A 27,774-nucleotide genomic window follows, 5' to 3' on the forward strand; every position below is an offset into this window, starting at 1 on the left:
TCAATGGGGTAAAGGTGTTTTGTTTTTTCTCTGTTTTTGTTTTAGAGGATGGAGAGGGTCTGCAAATAAAAGATGGCGTAAAAGGAAAAACTATCAAATAGTTTTTCCTCGGCCCGGGTAGGTCGAGGGTAGCCAAGCTGGGACCTGCTTTGGAGAGAAAAGTGGAGGCTGCCCGTGGTAGTCCTAAGGTGCGGTTCAAGGACCACCCTCCCAAGGTGCAGGGCAGTGGGTGTGGAGGGTTGAGAGGTGCACCACCCACGCCTCTCAGGAAAGACATCAGGGACTTCTCAGTGCAAAACGCAGGAAGCCGCCGCGCTCTACATCAGCAGGCCCGGGCCCAGAGGGCGGAGGGCGAAGGGCGGAGGGCCCCCAGCGCGCGGCGGCGCGGAGGAAGCGACGGCGGCGGCGCCCACTCCCCCTCGTCCCCGCGCCCCGCCGCTCTCCTCCCGCAGCCGGGCGCCGGCGCGCTCGGGTCTTTCCGCCAGCGCCGCTGCCGCGCGCTGCCCTGTGCGCTCCGGCACCTTCGGCAATTTCCGTCAGGCCCTGGCCGCCATTTTCTCGCCGCTTGTGTGTCTCGCTGGCTGCGTGGCTCGGTTCTTGTGAGCGAAGCTTTGTCCGGTTCGGCAATGGACGGGTATGTAATGGGGCCAGCGAGGAGGTGTGTACGAGGGGAGTCGTACGGTTCTTCGGCCGGGTCCGGGGTCGTCCAGAAACCCTCCGGCGGCCCCTCCCTGGGCTTGGCTGCCGTTACCCAACCCCCGCCCCATCGCACACACCCCTCCCTTCGTTTCCCCCGGCGGGCTCTGGTCGAGAAAATGAGAAGAAAGCGGGCTTGTAGACTGGAGAGGCATTGGGGCGATGGCGGGGGCGACGACCTCGGAGGGGGAGCAGGCACCGGCTTGACGGCGGGGGATGGGGCGGGAACCCCAGAACGCCTGGCCCGTCCCTGCCCCCTCTTAGGAGCCATTTCGATCCGTAGCCTGGGACCCGAACCCTGGGTAGTCGCGCCTGTGGAAGCGAGTGTAGTGCCACAGAGGCCTGTGTGGGGGTGGCTAGGGGAGAGGAGAGAGGCATCTGTATGCACCCCAGCCGTCCTCAGCCTCCCCGGCCTCGCCCGGCCCGCCCTGGCAGGGGGAGATGCCGGTGGCGGGAGCTCGGGGGAAAGCTAAGTGGGAGCCGCTGGGGAAGGGGGGGGCGGGGAGGGCGTGCGGCGGCGCGAGGAAGGGGGATGTCATACTCCTTTGTTTTCACTTGAGTCTGGTAGTGGGGGCGGGAGACAGAAAAAATGCCTTTTTGTGGGGGCCTAAGAACATTCAAGGCTTGGCAAAAGGGCCCAGAAATTAAATTATCTTAAAAAATCAAGTGTTTGTGGTCGACATCAGTCACATGGGCAAAGGCCAACAGCCACGGCAGAAACAAGAGCAGAGAAGTCAACACAGGGCCATTTTTTGGTCACTTTGACCAGTTTCCGGAAAAACAAAAACAACTACAAAAAGCAAGACCCGTGCTGCATCTTTGATATCCCGAGTGGAGACAGAATGCTGAGGGACGTGAGGCAAGAGCTTTGGGAAATGATACTGACCCGGGTCTCCCTGGTACTTAATGCTCTACATCTGAAAAGACTCAAAGTGATTTAGCTAATTGTTAGAAAAGAGGCACCCTTGAGGGCGAAAATATAGCTCTATTCAGCCCTTCTGGGGGTTGTAAAAACCGTATCATTTAAAGAGCGTATTTATTAGAATCAGTGACAACATACGAAGAGCCAAATAAAATTTATTTTGATTGTTTGGAGTTTAGTGTTTTTAAAAGATATTATGGATAGACCATATCAAAGTTAACAGTAACAAAACTTACATTATCCTAGAGGTTATCTAGAGATTGTTTTCCACATGAAATGTAAATCTAGAGAAGTTCACTATTTCACCAGATAAACATGGAAATTGATGACAGAACTTAGCAGTGGAATTGTTTCCTGATTCTATCAAGATAAAGAGTTGGTTTAAGTTTTAAATTAATAATTTAGGTGTACAAGCCTTGAGTAAATGACATTCTAGTGTTTGGGGTTTTGTTCTTTTTGATATTTAAAGGGTTGTTTAAAAAATACAGGAAGTTTAGTGAATTTCATCTCAAGTTTGAAAGTAATTTCTAGAAAACAGTTGAAAATAGTACAGGGAGGTGTCACTGACTTGTTTTCCATTTGCATGATGAGTGGATGATTTATGAATGATGAACCACCCTAAAAAGTTTTAGAGTCCAACAGTGATCATTAGAAAAATAATGAGGTTGAAACTATTTTTTTTCTTCACAGAATTGTCACTGAGGTTGCAGTTGGCGTGAAGGTAGGAAAAAATTGAAACTAATGAAAACTGAATTGCTGAATCTGTTGTTACCATTGATGGAAATTTTCAGTTAGCTTTTGAAGTTACAGTTAACAAAAGTGTAAAGTGCTTTGTTGAATTTTAAAAAAGTTGGGTTATATAGTTTATAATCTAAATAGACAGAAACTTAGTTTTTCTAGAAAAGCAGTCTGTGAGAACATTTTAAAAAGTAGTTATGAATGCTGTTTAGGGTTGAAAACCCTATCAGACATGGCTTTTTATGAATATATAAATGATATCCCAGTTTTCTGAGGGAAAATTATGGTTTTAAATGGGTAGATATATGATTTGACCTAAATCATGTAATTTTGTTAATCTAAGATTTTTTTAAACTTTTCATTATGAATACTAAAATATGTATGTCAACAATGAACTACATTAGAAATCAGTTATCTTGATACTTAAACTTGTTTAGGCAATTAGCTTCAAATTAGAGTCAGAAGTTAAAAGCTGGTTTGGCTTTCCATTAAAGGAAAATAGGCCTTATGGTACAGATAATTTGGAATCTTTCCTCACTTTCTGGCCAGGGAAACTACTCCTTTAGACCTTAGTTCTAATGTTTAGGTCTTTTATTTCCTTGAATCCTTGCATATTTTAACAGATTAATATGTTAAAATTTTTGTTGGCAAACCTGTCTACCTTGTTGGGGCATGGTCCTTGTGTTCCCTTTTTTAAAATTTTTTCAAACCTGATACGTTCTTACAGGCCTTATACACAAATACTTGTTGAAGCAATGACATTTCCCCCTTTCAAGTGTGAGTAGTCTTGAGAGGATGGTGACTATAATATTTTTTGGAATTCTTAAAATTTCATCCACAACAATGTGGTATTCTTTAGAATACTTTAAGAGATATTTTGTTTTTTCTTATTTTCTGTTCTCTGCCCTATAATGCACTAGATATTTGTCTATACTTCAGTATTTAGGCTTATTTTTTGAGTTCATATTACGTAGATTGGGGGAGAAATAGTGAGCTTTTTCGGGGGAAGGTATTCTTATTTGGCAATGATACTTTCTAAGTTAAGGTAGTTGAAGGATTTGAAATCTGGAATAGGCCAAAAGTGCAAAATACAGAATGTAGACTTAACATCCAAATTGGTATCCTCTGGAATTTTGTAAAAGAATGAATGATACAAGTCTGAGTTGCCCACTATTAGTGTGGATGAGGAGAGAAGGAACTCAGACAAGAGGTAAGAAAAATGAGAAAAAGAATTGGATGTCCAGGTATGGTTTTACCAGTTTTGTTAGTGGTTCAAGGAGAAGAAAATTGGAAAATGATATGAAAATAATTGCCAACCTTTTTTTTAATCCATTGTTGAACATAAAACTTTGAATAACTGGAGTTTTGTTTTACGAACTTTTCTGAGGTAGTGATTAAGAATTTTTGCTTGGGAGTGAAGCCTGTATATTAGTAATTAAGTTTTCATATATATATTTTTTTAATGTACATGGTTAAAATTCATAGTGGTAAATATTTCTCCCTGAGTTCTAGTCCTATTTCTCAGGTGTAGTTAATTATGTTAAATTTTTTCTGGTGCATTTTTTTCCTGAAGTATTAATAGTTTGTATATTATCAAACAGTGGTATCCTTGCTTGTTTATACAGATGAGTTCATACCATGTGTACTAGCTCACATCTTGCCTTTTTAAAAAAATAACTTTACTGGAGCACCTGGGTGGCTCAGTGGGTTAGCCTCTGCCTTCAGCTTGGGTCATGGTCTGAGGGTCCTGGGATCGAGGCCCGCATCAGGCTCTGCTCAGCAGGGAGCCTGCTTCCTCCTCTCTCTGTCTGCCTCTCTGCCTACTTGTGATCTCCCTCTCTGTCAAATAAATAAATAAAATCTTTAAGAAAAAAAGATTTAAAAACAACAGCAACAAAAAACGGAGCTTTTAAAAAAATAGCTTTATTGAGATAAAATTTGATATAAAATAAACTTCACATATCTAAAGTGTACAATTTTTTGACATGTGAATACACTTAGGAGACCACTTAGGAGACAACAAAGATAATGAACCCGTGTTAGTATTGTTTGCCCTGCCTTTCCTCAAGCAACCATTGATGTACTTTCTGTCACTACAGGTTAGTTTGCATTTTTAAAAATTTTAAATGAATCAAAATGTACCTCCCCCCCCTTCTTTTTTGGTCTTTTTTCCCTCAGTGTAATTATTTTGAGATTTACTTATGTTTGTCAATAGTCCATTACTTTTTCTTGCTTAGTAATACTACATTTTATGGATATACAGCAGTTTGTTTATCCATTCAACTCTTGAACATTTGAGTTGTTTCCAGTTTTTGAATATTGTAAATAATGCTGGCGTGGATATACTTACAAAAGTCTGTGGGAACTTTCATATCTCTTGGGGAAATACCTTTGATTGGAATGCCTGGATCATATGGTAGGCATATGCTTTTAACTTTTTAAAGTTTTAAGAAACGGCAGACCATTTTCCAAAGTGGTTGTACTATTTTACATTGCCACCAGTAGGATGTGAGATATCCAGTCCTTCCATATTCTCTCCAATACCTGTGATTGTTTTTGATTGGAGACATTCTGGTAGGTGTGGAGTGGTAATCTCCTTGTGGTTTTAATTTGCATTTCTCTAATATCTATGATATTGATTATCTTTTCATGTACTTTAAAAAAAAATTATTTATTTATTTGACAGAGATCACAAGTAGATGGAGAGGCAGGCAAAGAGAGAGAGGAAGAAGCAGGCTCCCTGCTGAGCAGAGAGGCTGATGTGGGGCTCCATCCCAGAACCCTGGGAATATGACCTGAGCTGAAGGCAGAAGCTTTAACCCACTGAGCCAGCCAGGCCCCCCTTTTCATGTACTTTTTGCCACCTGTATATCATCTTGGATGATGTGTCTCTGTATCACTTGCCCACTTTTTGAATTGGGTTACTGTTGACTTTTAAGAGGTCTTCATTCTGGTTATAAGTCCTTAATCAGATACATGGTTAATATTTCCTACTATTTGTGTTAGCTTTCTCAGTAATGCCTTTTAAAGAACAGCAGTTTTCAATTCTAATGAACTGAAGTTTGCCAATTTTATCTTGTAGGTCTCCTGCTTTTGTTGTCATATCTAAGCCATCTTTGCCTAACCCAAGGTCACAAGATGTTCTCCTTTGATTTGTGATTGAAGTTTTACAGTTTTTGGTTTTGCATTTAAGTTTCTTTGAGTTAATTTTTTTTTTTTTTGTAGATTTTATTTCTTTATTTGACAGAGATCACAAGTAGACAAAGTGATAGGCAGCGGGGTTGGGGGGGGGAGCTGAGCAGAGAGCCCCATGTGGGTCTTGATCCCAGGACCCTGAGATCATGACCTAAGTGTAAGGCAGAGGCTTAACCCACTGAGCCACCCAGGTGCCCCATTTAATTTTTTTTAATATGTGCAAAAATAAGTCAGCATTTTTTGTTTCGGGGTATGGACTTAAACTTTTTCCAGCACCATTTGTTGAAAAGGCTGTCCTTTGTTCATTGAATTGGCTTTGCACCTTTGTCAAAAATCAACTATCTTTTTATGCATCATTCTATTTCTGTACTGTATCCTTTTCTTTTGACCCATTTTTGTCCTTCCAGATGCCTAAAACCTGATGTCTTAATTACTATGATTTTATATTAAATTGTCTTGAAATCTAGCAGTCATGGTCCTCTTTGTTCTTTCTCAGAGTTGTTTTGGCTCTTCCCATGTCCTTTTGTATATGAGTCAATTTCTACAAAAACGCTTGCTGGGATTTTATTGGAGTTAACTTGAATGTGTAAAGCAGTTTGAGGTAAACTGACATCCTAACAGTCTTGAGTTTTCAAACTCATGAACACAACTCCTCTTTCTCTTTACCTAGATCTTCTTTTAATTTCCTCCAGAAGTGTTTTTAGTGTATAGTTTCTGTACATTTTTGTCAGATTTATCCCTATTTCATGTTTTTTGGTGCTATTGTAAATGGTGATGATTTAAAATTTTCAGTTTCCAGTTGTTACTAGTGTAAAGAAATACAAATATTTTTGCATGTTCTTGTATTCTTTACTCTTGCTAAACTCACTTGTAGATACCGACATTTTTTTTGTAGATATCAGATTTTCACACATACTTACCTTTTTCATTTCCTGTCTGGATGCCGTTTTTTCCTGCCTGTGGCATCTTGTGCAGTGCTGAGTAGAAGTGATGAGAGCAAGCATCTTTACTATGTTCCCTATGTCAGGGCGAACCCCTATATGATATTATTTCTTAAATGTTTGGGGGGGGCACCTGGGTGGCTCAGTGGGTTAAAGCCTCTGCCTTCGGCTCAGGTCATGATCCCAGGATTCTGGGATCGAGCCCCTCATCGGGCTCTCTGCTCAGCAGGGAGCCTGCTCTCTCTCTGCCTGCTTCTCTGCCTACTTGTGATCTCTGTCTGTCAAATAAATAAATAAAATCTTTAAAAAAAAATGTTTGGGGGCAATTCACCAGTGAAATTGTGTGGGCCTGATGTTTGTTTTCTTTGTGGAAGTTTTAAATGATACCTTTATTTAATTAGATATAGGACTATTTGGGTTATCTTTTTCTTCTTAAGTGAGCTTTGATAAATTTGTACCTTCTGTAGAATTAGTCCATTTCATCCAAGTTACTGAATTTATTTGCATAGTCATTTATGATACTACCCTTTTATACTCTTGATGTCTGTAGAATCTGTAGTGATGTCACTTCTCTCATTCCTTATACTGATAATTTGTCTTTTTTTTCCTTGTCATTTTAGCTAGAGATTAATTTGTTAATATTCTCCAAAAATCATCTTTTGGTTTCACTGCGTTTTCTGTTTCCTATTTTATTGATCTGCTGTTTTAGTTTTCTTCTGCTTTCCATTTAGTTCTTTTCCAACTTAGTTATGTTGATGCTGGTATCATTAATATGATACCTCTTCTAATATAGAGGCTTACTGCTTTGTATTTCCCTTTTAAGTACAGCTTTCATGGCATCTCTCAAATTTTGACATGCATACTTTTTATTCAGCTCAAATACATTCTGATATACTTTTGACCCATGTATTATTCAGAAGTATGTTATTTATTTAATTGCCAGATATTTGGAGTTTTCCATAGATGTTTCTGTTACTCTAATTTCATTGTAGCTAGAGGACATATTGTAAGACTTGAATCGTTTGTAAGTTTGTTGAGACTTGTTTTATCACCCAAATATGTAACTTACATTTTACATGTATTTAATAGGGGTGTGTATTCTGCTGTTGGGTAGTGTTCTATAAATATCAATTAGATTAAGTTTATTGATAATGTTGACGTGATTTCTGTATGGGAGTATCTGTTTCTCCACACCCTTTTGCAGTTCTGGGTTTTAGAAAAATTTAGACTGTTAGTTAATTTTAGGCTAAAAGAGTGCTTTTTATAATTTACGTTTTTGAAATGGATGAGATTTGACCTTATATGTCTTGTCCTGTGAACTGCCTCTATATACCTGACCTATCTTAATGTTCATTTTTATTAGATTTCTGTGTAAAAATTGACTGATACCATATTCATTGTAGGTACATTTTCTTCTTTTATTTGAATTTTTTTCCCTAGCTTTGTGCAGTGACGGTATCATATCCAATGAGGTTTATCCAAGGCACTATTATTGCTAATTGGATATTTTTTCCTTTGGGTTTCCTCAGGTAGTTTTGGGCATATAGATTTATTTGTATTATTAAGTAGTATAATTTCTTCTTTTTTTTGTAGTTTATTTAATCTTGAACATTTTTAGCTTCTTCCATCTTTTAAAAAGGATTATAATAGCTTTGAAGATTAAATCTGATTATGTAGAAAAAGTATTTTTCACAACTAGGTCTTCAGTTAATGTTAACTGATTTACACTACATACAGAATATTCAAATTTTTTAGCTTTAGGATATGTTGAAATTTCATTTTTCATTATCTTTATAAATTTGCTGTAGTTACTCAGTTGATTTGAGACTCCTTTTTTGGTTAGCCTAGTGAGAGTATAAAAGGAAGTTTATAAATTTTTAATAAGAGATCTGCATTTCTTTAAAATGGTTTTTTACATTTCTTGTAATTTGTAATTTCAGGGTTTCATTTCTATACCCTTAACCATTTGCCACTGTGAAATCTTTGCAAAGTAATTGGACTGTTACTTGGAAAACAAAAATTCCTGAAGTGATTGCATAGTAATTCCAGATGATACTCAGTATGGTAAAATGTTAACTTTTTGGGTGGAAATTTTAAATAGTGAAATTTGTTACAGTTCTCTTACTAAATGAACTAAAGGAAGCCTTTAAGACTGGACAATTAATAAAGAATTTAGTGGTTAAAATAGGTTGTTAGCATTTTCCAAGTTGGATTTCACTAGTATTTTGAAAGCACTGTTGTAAAGTGCTGAACTTAACTGTATAAGTTTTGGTATAGCTCTTGAATTTATCAACATTGGCTGTTTAGATAGTTGCAATGAAGTAATGCCAACTGTTACTTGTTAACAATTGAACATAAGTGATTGTTTATAATAGGTATGTTACTGAAAACTTTTATTCAGGATTTTAGATTCTGATGTTTCTTAAAATGCTTTATAGATATTCATGCTTAGGTATTTACATTAGAATTTCCAGTTGCAGACTTTTTTAGTGTGTCTACTAAATGACAACATTGTTAATTTAATTTGTAACTCAAAGGCTGAGGGAATATGTGCTAATTGAGGGTAGAGGTATTCAACAATAAGTTGTTTTATTGCTCCTCTATCATCAATAGTACCTGTTAAGTAGTACATACTCAGTAAATAATTAATGACTCCTAAAGGTCTCTGGCTTCAGTACTCTTATAATCTTGTAAGCCACTTATCAATAAAAAGATAGACACCAATTTTATTTTACAACTTTCTTCCTTTTAGCTGTAAATATGAAAGAGCTATGTCTTTTAGGACCTTGTGTAGTTGAAGAGATGAGTACCTAACATTTAAGCATGTGCCATATGGCCATGATAGGAGAGATTGGTTTGGTTTGGTAGGATCTGAGTAGAGTTCACAAAAGTAGTGAATTGTGATATATGCAGTGTAAATAATTTGGGATAGGAGGTAAGTTGTATATGTTGAGGGAATGACATGGCCAAAGTTGTGTTGATGGACTGGCGCAAATTCACAAACACAGAATAGCTTCTGTAGCAATAGGTTCGTTCGTATAAGGGTTTGTTGTATGGATATGAGAGAAAAAGAAGATGGCAGTATGTTGTAGAAAGCCTCAAGTGCAGGTTATGAAATTTGTACTTCATCTGGTAAGCACTACTCTGTATACCTTTAAGTTCCCATTCATAAAAGTAGCTCACTATTATGCTGTTTTTGGAATTTGGAGAATGAACTCTGAAGATTGGTTTTGGTATTACATGGAATGCTATGAATTAGAATAATGAGTCTTTGTAAATGTTAATATTTTGATCTCTTATTTGGTCGATTTGTATTGCTAAATTGTAATAGCTTTCTTAGTTTTAGATGTACTGTAGTAGGGGTTAACTTGGCTAAGTAATATTTTTACTTTAGAAGTAATAAAGTGTCACAGAAACTTACGACAGATGAGTGTTTTTGAAGAATGATTCATTTCATATATTGTGAATTTTGAACATAGAAAAAGGCAATAGTTATCATGAACCAATATTTAACCTGTCACTTAGTCCCAATAATCATCAATAAACCATTGGTAAAATTTGTGATATCCACTCTACTCTTCTCGTCCCGTAGTATTTTGAGACAAGTTGCAATTACTGTATTTTCATTATTACTGTTATTTTTTTTTTTAAAGAGAGAGAGTACTTCAGCAGGTGGGGAGGGGCATAGGATAAGGAAGGGGAGAGAAAGAATCTTAAGCATGGAGCCTGACATGGGACTTGATTTCATGACCCTGAGATCATAACCTGAACTGAAATCAAGAGTCAGATTCTTAAATGACTGAGCCACCCAGGCACCCCTGTATTACTTTATTTGTAAATGTTTTGGTGTGTCTCTAAAAGGAAAGGACTCTCTCTTTCTCTCCTGTTTCCTTTTTTAAAAAAATATAATCACAATACTGTTAATTCCTTGATGTTATCAAGTGCCAATTCTATGTTAAAATTTTACTTGACTCATGAAAGTCAGTGTTTTTGCAGGTTTTTTTTTTTTTTTTTTAGTGGGAGGGGAAGATCAGGATCAAGTAAGATGAACACATTCAGTATATCGATATGCCTGTTTTATTTCTTTTAATCTGCAAGTTCTCCTTTCACTCCTGTGGGTTTTTTGGTTTTCTTTTGTTTTACATTGCATTTTATTTTCGAAGAAAACTTGTTGGTCCCACAGAGTTGCCCCAGTCTGCAACTACTGATTGTGTTCTGATGTTGTAATTTAAAATGCTCATGTATCACGGGTATTGGATCTAGAGACTATCATATTCTCTTTTTGCTTGTTTTTTGGTAATATTTTATAAGCTGTGGTATGTTTTTTTCATTAGAAGACATGTGTTGCATGATGTGTGTGTGCGTGTGTGTGTATGTATAGTGTTATTCCCAGTAATATTTCTTGTAATAACTTCTTTCTCCTTGTTTGTGGTCAGCGTAGTCTGTGCGCGGTAAACATCTGTTCATCAGTTCTCTTAAAGAATATGTAAAAGAAGTGTATCTTAAAGTTCACTTATAATTTGTATAATAGAAGCACAATATTTAATGTAAATTGAAGTTATTGATGGTGGACAAGAATGTTTTTTCAATGGAGGTTTTGTCAAGTTAAGAACATGTGATCTAGAATTTGCTAGTAAGCTAGGTTTTGGCCTCTATAACGTTGAAGGTAATCTCTAAGCTTTAGTTTAACAAATTTTTAAGTGGTTTTAATTTAGTAGGACCTACCTCAAAGTTAATTTTGAAGATGAGATAACACATAAAATTTAGCACAGAAGGGCACATAAGTGCTCAAATGATGATCATGATTGTTACTATAGTTCTTTATATACCTTATTTGGAAGGTGCACCACCTCTGGATGCCAAATAATATAAATTTTTTACATAGCTATTAGACATAATTTTTTGTCTAAAGTTTAAATTTTTTAAATTGAAGTGTAGTTAACATATAGTATTAATTTCAAGTGTACATCATTTAAAAATAGTTTATTTTAATTATTAATTTTTTTTTAATAATATCTGTGCCTAGTGTGGGATTGAAACACATGATTCCATAATGAAGAGTCACATGCCCCTTTCACTGAGCCAGCCAGGTGCCCTCTCGAGTGTACATTTTAAATTTTTAAGAGAACCTGGAGTCTGTGTTAAAGAGATAACACTCAGATAACACTAAAGAGAGAATTGGTTAACTGAAAGATAAAAGTTACTTGATTTAACAAAGAGCAACAAAAAGATGAAAATAGTTGAGGGGTTAAAAGATACAGAGGAAAGAAAGAGGAATTCTAACAAGTATCTAATTAGAGTACCAGAAAGAGAAAGTAAAGATTGCAAAGAGAAGCAGAATATGAAAGTTTAAAATAGAAGAGTCATAATTTTCCAGAATTGATGAGCTTTATGCATTTTTAGGTTTAGGAAGCATAAGAAAACTTAAGACCCATCATAGTTAAAGAGCAGACCATCAGACCCAGAGCTCTTTAAAGCAGCCATAGAAAAATCAGATTTCTTAAGAAAGAATAAAAACTGGAAAGATACAAAATGCTGCTTCAACATAGGGGTGCAGAAGATAGTGAAATAGTATCTTCAAGGTGTTGAATAAAAATAACTACCTATTCTATAATCAGCTTAATTATCACTTAGAAAAACAAAATAGGAGTGCCTGGGTGGCTCAGTGAGTTAAAGCCTCTGCCTTCGGTTTAGGTCATGATCCCAGGGTCCTGGGATCGAGCCCCACATCGGGCTCTCTGCTCAGCAGGAAGTCGGCTTCCTCCTCTCTCTCTGCCTTCCTCTCTGCCTGCTTGTGATCTCTCTCTGTCAAACAAATAAATAAAATCTTTAAAGAAAAAATAGTGACATTGTCAGAAACACATCAAGCACCTCCTCTCTGTCAAGAAAAGCAATTGGGGAAATTGATCAGCAGACCCACTGAAGAATTTCTAGAGGTTGTACTTTAGAAAGTAGGTCGATGACTCCAGAAAGGAGGTTTTGAGGTGGGAGAAGTAAGGTTAACCAAGAAATTGGTAGGACTGTGGGTAAATTTAATTGCAGTATAAGAAAGTAATGGCAGTGATTGATTTGGATTTTAAAAAATAGGACTAAAAATATTATATCATAATAACACAAAAGGGAGTATCGAGTAGCTGATGTTTAAGTTCTGACATTGTAGTATTGTTTTGAGCTGTGTTGTCCATTATAGTAGCAACTAGTCATATATGATTATTGAGCACTTGATGTGTGACTAGTCTAAACTAATCTCCAGTTGTAAAATGCACATAAATTTCCAAAACAGTATGATAAAAAAAGAATGTAATTTTTATACCTATTACATATTTACAATATTTTGAATTAAATATTATTTGTATCCTTTTTACTTTCTAAAATATGACTATTACAACATTTGTAAGATCTTAAGTGTTGCTCATCTTACATTTCTTTTGGACATTACCAGTCTGGAGGATGGAAATTTCTTTTTTTTTTTTTTTTTTAAGATTTTATTTATTTATCCAACAGACAGAGATCACAGGCAGAGAGGCAGGCAGAGAGAGAGAGGAAGGGAAGCGGGCTCCCTGCTGAGCAGAGAGCCTGATGCGGGCCTCGATCCCAGGACCCTGAGATCATGACCTGAGCAGAAGGCAGTGGCTTAACCCACTAAGCCACCCAGGCGCCCAAGGAGGATGGAAATTTCAAGTCCAAAGTGAATCAGTTAAGTTTACATTTTAAAATTGTAATGGTCAGCATAGTAAAAATAGGGATAAGGGCATATAACTTCTAAGATAATTGGAGGATGGGGGTGACTAAAATTAAAGTCATCCAAAAGAAGTTGGGGGAATAAAGGGAAAATAATAGTATGCAAAGTGAATTCATTTTAATTGTTTTAAAGGTTCTGTGGAGGATTCCTTTGAAAATGTAGAATTTTGGAGGGCATAGAGTTGGGTCTCATTGAACCCTGATTATCTCCCAAAGTCTCCATTTTCCAGATACCATGACATTGGGAGTTATAACTTCAGCATGTGAATTTTAGGCATCATTAACGTTCAGTTCATTGCATCCTCCATATACTTTCCCTCTATTTTTACCTTAGGTAACCATTATCTTGAATTTGGTGTTTACCTTTCCTGTGTATACTTTCCCTGTGTGTGTTGTTTATCTTTTTGTATATTAAGCAATATATGGTTTTGTTTTGCATGTTTAGCTTATGTCTGGGCCACATACTGTGTGTATTCTGTAACTTGTCCTTTCCGTTTGTATTAGTTTTACTTTTTAACCTAATCTTATATGTGGCTCTAATTCATTCGCTTTCATTGCCATTTGGTATGTGATTATGAGTGTACCATTACCCTATTGATAAATACTGAGGTTGTTTCTAAATTTTTCCTGTTACAAATTGTGAGTATTCTTGTGCATATTATCAATAATTGTTACTATTCAAGTTTCTCTGGAGGTGGAATCACTGGATTGTAGTGTGTGTCTATTTTCAATTTAGTTACATGTTGCATTTCTCAGTGGTTGTACTAATTGATACTCTACTAGCAGTGTATGAGAAATTGTTTCTGCACATCTTTTCTGATAATTGACATTGTTGGACTTTTTAATTGTCCGTCTAAGGAACATGTTAATGGTGTCTTGTTTAAGCTTGAATTCCCTGAGTATGAATGATACATTTTCTTAGTTTATAGGCCACTAATGTTGTTACTCTGTTAAATACCTGTTTATACAGTCAGTCCATTTTCTTTTTAATGTAATTTTTAGTCTTTTTTCTGGGAGTTTTTATATATTGTAGATACTAAAGCCAGGTTGCTTACATATACTGTAATTAACTCATGTCTATGGCTTGTTTTTTGTTTTTTTTAATTGATGAATAGAATTTGGAAATTTTAACATCACATTTATGTTTTGGTTTTAAGAAATTTTTCTTTAACTCGGGTTCTTACATACGGTGACTTTATTTTGAAAGTTTTTTGAAATTTTTGGTTTTCACATTTAAGGCCTCAGTCTACCTGGAATTTAATTTTTGTATAGTGTATTATCAAGGTTTAAATGATTTCTTCCCCCCTTATGGGTAACAGATTTAGTATCCACTTAATTGAATAGTTCATGTTTTTTCCCCAGTGATCTGCAGTGTCAGCTCTCAGGTTTCCATACATGCATGGAACTGTTTCTGGACTATCTATTCTGTTTCATTGTTTATTTGTACCATTGTGTCTTAATTTACTGAAGCATCTTGGAATCTTGTGGGGTGAATTTCACAACTTTGTTCTTCAGAATTGTTTTGAAGAACATTTTCTTTATCATGTGTATTTTAAGATCATTTGGCTGAGTTCCGTGAAGACTTTGGGTTTCTAGTGTATTGCACTAAGTTTATAAGATAATGGGGGGAGTATTTACATTACCAATACAATAAGATGGCAATACTTGAACTCAAAGGGAGAGACCTATAACATCTCTTTGAAAAATTTTACTCTTTCTTCCATATAACATTTTCTCTAATTATAGAGGTTATGCTTAATGCTTTAGGCAAAAAGGAAAATAAATTAAAGCAACAGTGATTTTACCCAAGTTAATTAGCACTATACGTACTTCCATCATTTCCCCTGTGTATTACAAGGATTTTAAGCAGCTTATATGTAAAGGGTGAGGAAAGAGGGATACTTTGACAAATAGTTGAATTTCTTTCAAAGTTAGTGGTTTATTCAGTGTTTTCCTAGAAAATTAGGTTTTACTGGGCTTCAGATTTCTCAGAATTGTATAGCATTTTGTATTGCTGATATTAAATATTTATATTCTGTTTATTTCTCTTGTCAGAGACATTTCACTAGTCTGTACAAAGAACCAACTTTTCTATTTTTTTTTTGTTTCCATAATTCATTAGTCTCTGTTTTTATCTTTATTTTTTTGCTTCATGCCAGACTTGTTTTTTAGTCCACTTTAGATCCTGAACTCATTGACTTTCTTGTTTAAAAAATACATTCAAGATGAAGGAAGATTAGGTGATACTTTTGGCAATAAGTTTTTGCTTTTAGAGGTCTCTTTTAAGTTGAGAAATAATCGACATATAATGCTGTTTCACATGTACAGCATAATGATTTGATATATGTGTATGTTATAAAACAGTTACCTGAGTAGGTTTAGTTAACTATATGTGGTGATAAATGTATCACCACACATAGTTAAAAAAATTTTTTCCTTATAATGAGAATTTTTAAGATTTTACTCTATTAGCTCTTCAACGCATACAATGCAAAAACAGTAACAGCGCTGTTCATTGCGTCTCCAGGATTCATTTATCTTGTAACTGCCAACAAAACATAACTTGTATGTTTTGGCCATCCATTTTGTCTATCCTTTACCTCTGGCAACCACCCATTTGTTTTTTGTATATGTGAGTTCAGTGTTTAGTTTTTGTTTTTGTTTTTTTAAATCAGATTTTACATGTAAGTGAGATCATACATAACAGTATTTGTCTTTCTCTGACTTAGCATAATATCCTCAAGGTCCATCCATGTTGTTGTAAATGGTAGGATTTCCTTTTTTTTGTTTAAATGCCTGAATAATATTCCACACCACATTGTCTTTATCCATTCATCCATCGAAGGACATTTAGGTTAGTTTCCATGGCTTGGTTGTAAATTTTGCAGTGGCCAATAGGCATCTTTTTTGAGATCGTGATTTCCTCTCCTTCAGGTATATTCCCAGGAGTGGGATTGCTAGATTGTATAATGATACTTTAACAAAATTCGTGGGTGGGGGGGACCTTTACTGTTTTCCATAGTGGCTGCCCAGTTTACATTCCTACCAGTAGTATACAAGGAATCTCTTTTTTCCACATTCTCACCAATACTTTTTATTTCTTGTCTTTTTGATAATAGCCTTTCTAACAGGTGTGAGGTGGTACTTCATTGTGGTTTTGAATTGCATTACTCTGATGATCTGTGATGTTGAGTACTTTCTTACATACTTATTGGCCATATACCTGTCTTCTTTGGAAAGATGTTTATTCAGAGCATCTGCCCATTTTTAATTGTTTTACTTTTTTCTGAGTCATATAAATTCTTTATATTATAATTCTTGAATATTATCAAGTACCATAGTATCCCCTTATTCCCAGGGGGTACATTCTATCCAGTGGATGCCTAAAACTAAATAGTACCTAATCCTATATATATTGAGTTTTTTGCTGTACATGCATACTTGTAAACTTTAACTTACAAATGAGGTACAGTAAGTGATTAGCAACAATAACTAATAAAATAGTACCATTTATAGTTAGGTGAATTTGATCTCTCTCTCTCTCTGAGAATGTTTTATTGTACTGTACTTACTCACCCTTCTTGTGATTGGATAAAATGGCTACGTGATGAGATGAAGTGAGTGAATGACACAGGCATTGTGATGTAGGATTAGGATAGTATTGACCTTCTGAACAGTACTTCCGAAGAGGGATCATCTGCTTCCAGACTGCAGTTGACCATGTGAAATTACATGTAGATAAGAGGGGCAACTGTTTATGACTTGGAAATATTTTCTCACATTCTGGAGGTCTTTAGGTTGCCTTTGCTTTTGTGTCAAATCCAAAAAATCATTACCTAGGCTGTGTTAAGGAGCTTATCACCTGTGTTTTTTTCTAGGAGTTTTATGGTTTCAGGTCTTATGTTCAAGTATTTAACCTGTTTTGAGTTAATTTTTGTGTATGGTATGAGGTAGTATTCTAGTTTCATTCTTTTGCATGTAGCTGTTCAGTTTTCCTAGTATCATTTATTGAATAGACTTTGTTTCCCCATTTTATGTTTTTGGCTTCTTTGTCATAAACTAATTGACCCTAAATATGTGGGATTTTTGTTCCACTAATCTGTGTATCTGGTTTTTATGCCAGTACCATCCTAATTTTGATTACTAGTTTGAAATCAGGAAGTGCGATGCCTCCGGCTTTCTTGTTATTTCTCAAAATCACTTCGGCTATATGGGTCCTTTGCAGTTCCATACAAATAGTAGGATTGTGTAGTCTATGTCTGTGAAAAATGCCACTGGAATTTTGATAGGGATTACATTGAAACTAGATTGCTTTGGGTAGTATGAACATTTAACAGTATTGATTTTTCTAATCCGTGGGCACAAAATGTCTTTCCATATATTTGTCAATTTTTTCATTTTAATTTTTTAAGCTTCATTTTTAAACATTCAAGATCACATAAAAGTGGTATGACTGGTACAGTAATACACAAATCCTTCCTTTTGGAGAACATTAAAGGAAATCTAGATAATTTTATACCATCCCTAAGTATTTTATTGTGTGTCTCTAACAGATGTAATCTCCTCAGGATGATATTCATACCATTGTTATACTTAAATAAAATATAAAATAGTTTGTTAATATAATCTAATTTCCAATAGTAGTCCAAATTTCCCAATTGCCTTGAAAATGTCTTTCCCCCCTTTCAAATCAGGAATCAAGGGAAGTTGATATGTTGATTTAGTTAATGTCTTTTTAAAAAAATTTTTTTTAACTTTTTTTAAAGATTTTATTTATTTTTTTGACAGAGATCACAAGTAGGCAGAGAGGCAGGCAGAGAGAGAGAAGGGGAAGCAGGCTCCCCACCGAGCAGAGAGCCCCATGTGGGGCTTGATCCCAGGACTCTGAGATCATGGCCTGAATGTAAGGCAGAGGCTTAACCCACTGAGCCACCCAGGTTCCCCTAGTGAATGCCTTTTAAGTCTCTTTATAAAGAGAAACTGGGTCATCTATGTGATTTTCTACTTTGTTGATTTTGGTGACTATACCTCCATGTCATTTGGTATGTTCCTCATACCTTATTTCTTGAGCCAGTAAGAACTCGTAACACGGATAGCTTTGATACTTACTTGCTTGAAGTACCATTTCTTGGTCCAGACCCCTATTAGCCATTTCTTTATGAAAATTCTGGTTCCTCTGGGTGGGTAGTGGTCCTTAGAGACCACAGTAATGTGAGAGCAAAGGTGTTAATTGCTGTTAGGTTGTTACTACTTCAAAGCTTTTTAGTGGACAGAGCTAGTAGTGTTTTGAAGACAAATACTGTGAGCTCATTTGTTATTTTCAGCTTATATTTAACTTTATAATTTTTACTTTTCTGATTTAATATTTGTACCTCTTGTACATTGAATGTTTTTGCTTGCTAATAGTAACAAAATACTGCATATGTATACTAGTTTTTTTTAAAGGAACATCAGTACTACACTGACATTGTAATTACTGAATATAGTTTGAGGTTTCTTTGCAGTTATTTTTGTCCTAATAGTGTAATTACAGAATTCTGAAGTTTATTGAGAGAATTCTATGTGTAGTTGTACTACCAAGTTGATAGTTAGGCTTAATGGTTTCATTTTGCTTTTGATTTTTAAGGATTCCCCCATCTTTGGCTTAATTTTCCCAAGTGAAAGTAAAACAAACTACATTTATAATGATCCTTAAATTCATGTCTACTCTAATTTTCTGTTTCTATACCATTATATCATTTTCATTAATTTTTGGTTTTATACTCTTACGCGATATAAACAAACGTGAACTGCTTCCTACATTCTCCCTCCCATCACCCTAGAGAGAAAGTGGCAGTGTATACAGACTATAACAGCTATAACTTCCTTTTTAATGGTAAGTGTATCCTGGAAATCATTCCATGGTTATAAATGGAATTTTTTTTTTCCTGGTACCACTATATAGAAAGTACATGAATGTCTCGGTTCCCAGTAGCCTGTCCAATTTTTAGAGTATATTGTTCAGTGATTGGGGTTTTGCTAGTCTAACACATGAGATGGCACTTAAATGTATTAATTTGAATTGGTTTTTATTGTAAGCAAGATGAAATGGCTTTTCAGTTTAATCCTTTGCCTATTTTTTTAAGGGGGTAATGTCTTTCTAAATTTTCTCAAGTCTGTATTTTAAGTTTATATGCTCATTTTGATCCAAGTTATTTGGGAACCATTTCAAAATTTCATTTAATCAATCTAAAACAATTGAATTTTTATTTTTCTTTTTCCCCATCAAACAAAATGTCTTACTGTGTTTGAGCAAATATGGTTTGTACAATTTCTTTATGGAATTTATTGAGTTACTGGTTATGTAGCTTATGATCTGCTTTTGTGACTTTCATGAGTATTTAAATACAAGGATGAATTGCATATAACTGAAACATAACAGCTTGAGAACTTAAAAAACTATGATACACCAGTATACTAGAATGCGATGAAAATGTTGATAAAATGAAGTATATTTGTAGTGTTGAGTTTTTAAAGAATCTCTAAACTGTTTTGTTAAATGAAAGGAAGATGGTGTGAAGCAGCATTTGTGGTGTGATTCTCTTCTATGAATATTAGAAACAGATAAGTATAAGTTTTTGAAAAGGAATTATAATAAATTTAATGATTTTTGAGCTGGGGAGAACTTCACATTTTCTAATTTTTTGGACTTGAATTTTCTAAATATTTGGAATTAATTAATTGAATATTACCAATGCTATTGCATATGGTTTGTGTTCTTTTTAATTTCCCTTCTACCCTGCCATGAGTAGTGACTGCCAGGAATTATATTATCCTTTTATATATGAATTTGTCATATATATGGCAAAAATATATTATTCTGTGTTTTCTTGAGTCTTATGAAAATGGTATGCCCATTTTATGTTTTATGTGACTTAATTTTTTATTTAACGATGTTTTTAATTATTAGCTATGCTTTTGTAGTTATACAATATTCATTGCAGTATAGTATTAATCTGTGAAAATACCCTGATGTATTTCTCTTCTTGTTGGAATTCAACTGGCTCATATACCATTTTGACTTAAGAATAGTGCTGCTCTGAACACTTTTGTACCACTTGGTGCATGTCGGCAAGTTTTTTAGAGTATATATCTAAGAATAAATAGTTCTACAATGTGTAGAGTATGTTGAGCTTTTCAAGGTAATACTAGATTATTTTTCAAAGTATTGCTCCAATTTATGATAATAGTATATAAGAGTTCTTGCCGTTTCACATTCTCATCAGCCCTTGGTCAAGTATTAAATTCATTAATTTTTAAGATTTTAGTGTGTAATATTTTCTTTGGTCTTGCTTTATATTTTCCTTATTATTAGTGAAGTGTTACATTTTATTTTTCCCTCAATATGTTTATGGCCATTAGTGTTTCTACTTTTGTGAAATTTTGTCAAATACCTACTTGTATCTTTGCCTAATAAAAATTTGAATCTAACCAGTTTTGTAGTTTTTTTTATGTATTATTGTTACTGATTTTCTATTGGTTATATGTGTTGCTAATATTCTCTCCTAGTTGGTAGTTTTCCTTGGCACTACTTAATGCTGTGTTTTGATGAACAAAAGCTGCTAATTTTAATGAATAGAGTTTTAATATGGCTACAAGTTCTCTGTGCCATCATAATTAAAATTATTTATGTGTTCTTTTTCTACCCATTTAAATATTTCCTTGTTCTTTTGGGAATCTTAGCTGTTGATTGTTGGAAATCTTTAAAGCAGTCTCTAATAATGGTTTTTAAGTTTTCATCTCTTGTTGGGATACAGTTTCTTTTATAGAGATTTTGTGGCCGCTCTGTAGGAGAATTCATTAGTAGTTTTCATGGTTTATTTTCTTGTGTTTTAACTTAAAAAGTCGCACATATTCAGATCATGAAGATATTTTCATACATTACAAAAATTTTTAAAGTTATGCCTTTTACAATGGTCTCTAATTCATCAGAAATTTATTTTTTGTTTGTGTATTGTGTTAAGGATCCAATTTCTTTTTATCTTTTTTTCTTCCCCCCCTCCCCCTTTATAGAGATAGCCAGTTAAAATTACAGTTCCATTTCTTCACATTTTAGGTAAATAAAAGGGTGAAGGCTAAGTTACTGTATTAAATGCAGAACATAGTGTTATAAATAAGTTTATTTCTCATAAGCTAAAGTCCTGCTGGTTTAAGAAAATGGTATCAGTCTCCTTGATGAGGTTATTATTCACTGCTCCAGCTTTCTTTCACCTTGTTGCTTCATTATTTTCTAAGCTTTTGTTCTTGTCTGCATGGTCTGATCATATATAATTGTGCTGTTTATTTTTTCCTTTGGCTATTCTCACACTGAGGTTTGTCTGTTCTTTTATTTTGTTTAAAACTCAATTTTGTTTTTTATTGATCCTTTCAGTGTATCCTTGCCATCCGTAGTCTGTATTTATTTATTTATTTATTTATTTACTTATTTATTTGACAGAGAGAGATCACAGAGGCAGGCAGAGAGAGAGAGAGGAGGAAGCAGGCTCCCTGCTGAGCAGAGAGCCCCATGCGGGACTCAATCCCAGGACCCTGAGATCATGACCTGAGCCGAAGGCAGCGGCTTAACCCACTGAGCCACCCAGGCGCCCCATGAGCCACCCAGGCGCCCCGTAGTCTGTATTTTTATTGCGTTGGATGAGTTAGTGCTTCCCCAAAGCTTCTGGTAGGTAGCTAGCACCCAGAGCATGTCTCCTTGGCAGCACCTCTATGTTTAAAGAAATACTCACTGAGTACCTGCTTTTCTGAGAATCTAGCTTTTCTCATGTACTTGATGTTGGTTGGCATCCTTGCCCCCATGACTTTGGGTCATGGTTCCTTCCTCTCCAGAAAAGAAAGTCTTTGGGCAGTTCTCAGTCCTGAAACCTAACAGAGCCCAGGGACTCTAGTCAACCTACCTCAGTGTTCAGTTCTTGCTTGCCTTCTGGGTAGCTTCAGCAGGCCTTCTACCTGGGAGTGGTAGATGGTACTTAGAAACCTTTCAAGTACTGGAATATAAAACGTCATTTAATTTTTCTGCTCATACTATTTTCTACACCTATTTTTTTTCTTTTACATGCAGATTGTATCTTTGCATATTAACATTTTCCTGATTTGTGGGATGTTCACTTCTCACGAAATGGTTATTTTTATTACACAGGAGAAAAAGTTTCTGTGGTCAGATTTTAAAAGGGACATCAGTGTCTATCTTAATACTTAATTTCCTTTTTAATTGAATCTACCATTACTTGACATCCATCTTAGGTGAATTTTGAGAATACCTATTTTTAGTAGGGATTGTTAATCCAAATTTAAGTTTTAATTCAGTTTTTGTTTCAGCAGTCACTACTGTGGAACATCTATCAATCACTATTTTGTTGAGTCATTTGGTTGTTTTTTTTTTTTTTTTTTTAAGATTTTATTTATTTATTTGACAGACAGAGATCACAAGCAGGCAGAGAGGCAGACAGAGAGGAAGGGAAACAGGCGCCCTGTAGAGCAGAGAACCCAATGCAGAGCTTGATCCCAGGACCCTGGGGTCATGACTTGAGCTGAAGGCAGAGGCTTTAACCCACTGAGCCACCCAGGAGCCCTCAGTCATTTGATTTTTATCTCTCTTCCAGCTTAAGTGTCTATGCCAAGATAGATCAAGTAAAACTGTGCCATCAGTTAATGTGGAAACATTAATATTTTCAGTACAATAGAATCACTTATTTTGGGCATAGAATGGTGAGCTTTATACTCAGTGGAAAGACCAACATAATTTAAAAAAATGTTTATAAACATTTTCAGTAGTTTTGGTAAAAATATCTAGAATTTCAAATAACTTGATATTCTGCTGACTCAGATATGAAGGCTGTTAAACCTGTTCTTGTAGCAGCATGTGTGAAATCATTTGAAGGAGAAAAAAAGCCCACAAATAAAGGATTTTTTTTTTTTAAGAAATCAACAAGACGTTGTCATTCCTACTTCCTACATACATTGTAGGAAGGAGAGGGTGTCCTGCATGCATCACATCAGGATTACAGGCTTTCTTTTATACTTAAGTAGATCTAAGATTCCTCACTCCTCATCTCCAGATTTACTTATGAATCCACTGGGATGGAAGCATTTTGACGCATACATCTAAAAAGCAAACTGATAAGACCTATTGAAAAGAATTCAGGTATACTTTTGAAAAGTATGGGAGTCTTTGTTTTTTAAGAACTAGGGCAATTGTTAATAAGCATTCATTCACTTATTTAGTTAGCAATTACATGTGCACCCTGTGCTTGGTTGTCACTTGGGAATATTGTAGTGAACACTGCCCATGTGGGCCAGGCATGCTGTCTGGTAATAAGTGTTTGTGTATCATAACATTTAATCCCAAGGATTTTGATGTAAATGTTCTGTCCATGTTATGAATGAGGAAGCTTAGAATAGTTAAGTAATTTCCTAGTTACATAGCTGGTAGGTGGAAGCTAAACTATGAGCACCTTTTCTTAATGCTATATTGCATTCTTTGCTGTAAAAACAATGAAAATTAGGATAATCTCTCACATCAACAGTCCAGAAAAAGAAAAAAATCACATGATAATAGCAATAGATGCAGAAAAAGCATTTGATGGAATCCAGCATCCACTTACAAAAACTAGAAGTAGTTTCTAGTTTTAGGAGAACTTTCTCAGCTTGATGAAAAAACATCTACGGGCACCTGGGTGGCTCAGTCGATTAAGCGTCTGCTCTTTCAGGTCATGGTCCCAGGGTCCTGGGAGGGAGCCCTGCATCAGGCTCTCTGCCTGCTCTGCCTGCCACTCCCTGTGCTTGTGCATGAGCCATTTCTCTCTGACAAATAAATAAATAAAATCTTTAAAAAACTCTACAAAGAAACTACAGCTAACATCATACTTAATGTGCAGAAACTCAGCACTTTGTAGGAGGCAAGGACATTCCCTCTCATCAGTTCCTTTAAACATTCTATTGGAAGTTTTTGCTGATGTGGTAGGGCAAGGAAAGGAGACAAAAGGTATACAGATCAAGAAGCAAAACATAAAATTATTGTTCGCAGATGACTTGATAGCCTGTGTAGAAAATCTGAAAGAAATGACAAAAAGTCTGGAACTAATGCACTATTGCAAGATACAAAGTTAATATACAAGTCACTTGCTTTTCTATGTATCAGTGGTGAACAAATGTAGTTTGAAATAAAAAAAAAAAATACTCTTTTTTTTTTTTAAGTGATAGAAGTATATTAAGTGAAGATACAGAAAAAGCTCTCAAGAGTGAGAGGGGTCCCAACAGCGTTGCCTAAAACACCATACTCTTGACTGCATCCCAGAAAATGAAATAGCTAGGCATTAATCTAACACAAAATATAGAAGATCTTTGTGAGGAAAACTACAAAATTCTGATGAATGAAATAAAACCCAAAATAAGTGGAGAGATAGTCCATGTTTGTGGATAAGAAGCCTCAGTAGTGTCAAGATGTCAGTTCTTTCCAAATTGATCTATAGATTTAATGTAGTCCCATTCAGACTCAGAGCAAATTATTTTCTGGATATCAGCAAGCGGTTTCTGAAGTTTCTAGGCAGGTTATGGGGGACACAGAAGATACAGAATAGCCAACACAATATTGAGGAAAAACAAGACTGTAGGCTTGACACTACCTAACTTCAGCACTTACTGTGAAGCTACAATAATCAAGAGAATTTTTTTCTGGTGAAAAAATAGACAAATAGGTCAGTGGAACAGAATAGAGAGCCCAGTGTAGAGCCCCCTGTAAGTACAGTTGACTAATCTTTGACAAAGGCTCAAGTGCAATACCATGGAGCAAATACAGTCTCATTAATAAATGCTGCTGGAAACAATTGGACATCCACTTGGAAAAGAATGAATTGAGACACAGTTAATGCTCTAAAGAAAAACTAATTCCATGGATTTAAGGTTTCTCCTTATCTTTTCATGGTTTGATAGCCTGTTTTGTTTTACTTCAGAAAAATATCCCATTGTCTGGACATACCACCGTTTAGTTATTCATTCAATCTCCTGAAAGACTTGACCAAGTCTTGACAACTATTAATAAGGTTGCTATAAGTATCTGTGCAGGGTTTTGTGTGTACATTGAATTTTCAGTCCCTTTGGGTAAATACCAAGGTGCACAATTGTTGGATTGTGTGGTAAGAGTGTATTTGTTTTATAAAACTTCCAAACTATTTTCTAAAGTAACTCCTCCTCACCAGGGATAGGGTTAGGGGAAGGATGAATAGAGCAGAGCATAGATAATTTTTTTAGGGCAGTGAAAATACTGTATACAACATAGTAATGATAGAAATATGTCGTTATATATTTGTTCAAACCCATTGAATGTACAGATCAAGAGTGAACCCTCAGGTAAACTGGATTTTCAGTGATTATGATGTGTCACTGCAAGTTGATCCTTGGTAATAACTGTACCACTGTGCTGGGAGGTTTTGATAATGAGGGATACAATGTATGTTTGGGGACAGGGAGTATATAGAAATCTCTGTTGCTGCCTTCTCATTTTTATTGTAAACCTAAAACTGCTCTTAAAAAATAAAAGCACAAAAAGAAAACATTTTTATTGTTGATAGTGAACCAATACTTAGGTGAAAGGAAAGAAGGAAAAACTTAGGCTTTGTGGAAAAAGGAGAAAGATTGACAAGAAAGTAGAGTTAATTTTTCTTTTGTAGGGGTTGAAATTTTAAGCTATTCCCAATAGTATAACACCTGACATTGTTTTTCAGTGAATATTTGAAAAATATAGATAAGTGACAGGTTCGTATTTTTAAAGTCAAAGATGTCTTATGCTAATGTGTTTTTTTTGTTTTGTTTTGTTTTGTTTTTATAGAGAGGATCTGACGAACTACTCTCAGGCAGTGTTCTCAGTAGTCCAAACTCTAATATGAGCAGCATGGTGGTTACAGGTAAGTGTTTCTTTCTTAACAGTGTTGCTTAATTATTTGCCATTTTATGGGGCAGAATATTAAAACTAAAATTTATAGTCTTTTGTGAGAATAGCCTTTTCTAATTTATGTTAAGTGTTTTAAATGTTTCTGTTGAAATGCTGCAGAGTAAAATTTTAATAGAGTATATATGTGTAAAAAATTGTGTAAAGTGTGTAAAGAATGTATTAAAGTAAAAAACCTAAACTTGGTGACTTCTGTGGACAAGTACCTAACTAAGTCTTATTGCCTTTTTTTAAAAGATTTTAATTTATTTATTTGACAGACAGATCACAAGTAGGCAGAGAGGCAGGCAGAGAGAGAAGAGGAAGCAGGCTCCCTGCTGAGCAGAGAGCCCGATGTGGGGCTCAATCCCAGGGTCCTGGGATCATGACTTGAGCCGAAGGCAGAGGCTTTAACCCACTGAGCCACCCAGGCGCCCCTTATTGCCTTTTTTTTTTAATATTTTATTTATTTATCAGAGGGAGAGAGGGGGAGAGAGCGAGCACAGGCAGACAGAATGGCAGGCAGAGGGAGAAGCAGGCTTCCCGCTGAGCAAGGAGCCCGATGCAGGACTCGATCCCAGGACGCTGGGATCATGACCTGAGCCGAAGGCAGCTGCTTAACCAACTGAGCCACCCAGGCGTCCCCCTTATTGCCTTTTTTAAATCCCAAAAATATAAACCTTTTTCTTTCATGTTCTAAATCTTCCCATTCTTGCCCTTTTGTATTTTTGTTTTTAGTTTTTGTGTTTGCGTGTCTTAGAATATTTTTTACATAGTCCTCATCAACCCCCCGCCCACCCCACTCTTCTGAGACATATGTTCCAAGACTCACAGTGGATGCCTGAAACTGCAGGTGGTATAAAACCCTAAATATACTATGCTTTTTCCTATACATACATACATACCTATGATAAAGCTTAGTTTATAAATTGGGCATATTAAGAGATTAACAACAACTAAAAATGGAAGAATGATAACAGTATAGTATTATGAAGGGTGTACTCACCCTTTGTCTTCCTAAGATGTGAGATGAAGAGATGGTTGTGTGATAAGATGAAGCTAGGTGAGTGATGTAGGCGTTGTGATACAATGTTAAGGTACAGTATCTCAGAAGGTCTGCTCCTGGGCTGTGATTGACAACTGGTAACTGAAACCATGGAAAGCAAAACTGCAGATAAAGGGAATTACTGTGTTTTAAGTATTTTGCATCCCACAAGCTCTAAAGCCCAACTAAATAAAAATAAAAAAAGATTCAGCTACATAGTTGTCTTTTTTTGTGTTTTCACCCTTTTTTCTTTGCTCTAATAATATTTTAATTGTTTGAATTGAGTTCCTTAATGTTCTCTCCCTATGATCTTCATACTTAGGATATTTTTCTTGTATATGTGTGAAGTAACATTGTTAGTTGTTTGTAATGTCTGTCTAAACAAATATAAACTCTAGTTTAGTTTTATGGACCAAAATTTGAATCTGATGATAATGATGATGACGACAACAACAACTGAATTAGTTTACCTTATAACCCTGCATTTTACATTGTTTACCTAAAATCAGAGTTCCTTTCGTGAATTACGTTCTTG

General features: G+C 35.6%; 1 protein-coding gene across 4 annotated transcripts in view; it reads left to right on the forward strand.

Moving 5' to 3' along the window:
* The first annotated feature begins 415 nt into the window (after positions 1–415).
* The window catches only part of PTBP2 (polypyrimidine tract binding protein 2), an 86,564-nt gene continuing 59,205 nt past the window's right edge, over positions 416–27,774 (forward strand). For 3 of the 4 annotated variants that reach the window (XM_004752542.3, XM_004752543.3, XM_004752544.3), the window contains exons 1-3: positions 509–634; positions 2,309–2,339; positions 26,096–26,171. In XM_004752542.3, the coding sequence (XP_004752599.1) occupies positions 627–634; positions 2,309–2,339; positions 26,096–26,171 (115 nt within the window). In that variant the 5' untranslated portion in view covers positions 509–626. Of the gene's footprint in view, positions 635–2,308; positions 2,340–26,095; positions 26,172–27,774 lie in introns of all 4 variants that reach the window. The other variant, XM_004752541.3, reaches the window with a different exon arrangement.

This window comes from Mustela putorius, unplaced genomic scaffold (genome assembly GCF_011764305.1).
Source record: "Mustela putorius furo isolate JIRA1106 unplaced genomic scaffold, ASM1176430v1.1 tig00003853_pilon_pilon_pilon, whole genome shotgun sequence".
Taxonomy (NCBI): domain Eukaryota; kingdom Metazoa; phylum Chordata; class Mammalia; order Carnivora; family Mustelidae; genus Mustela; species Mustela putorius.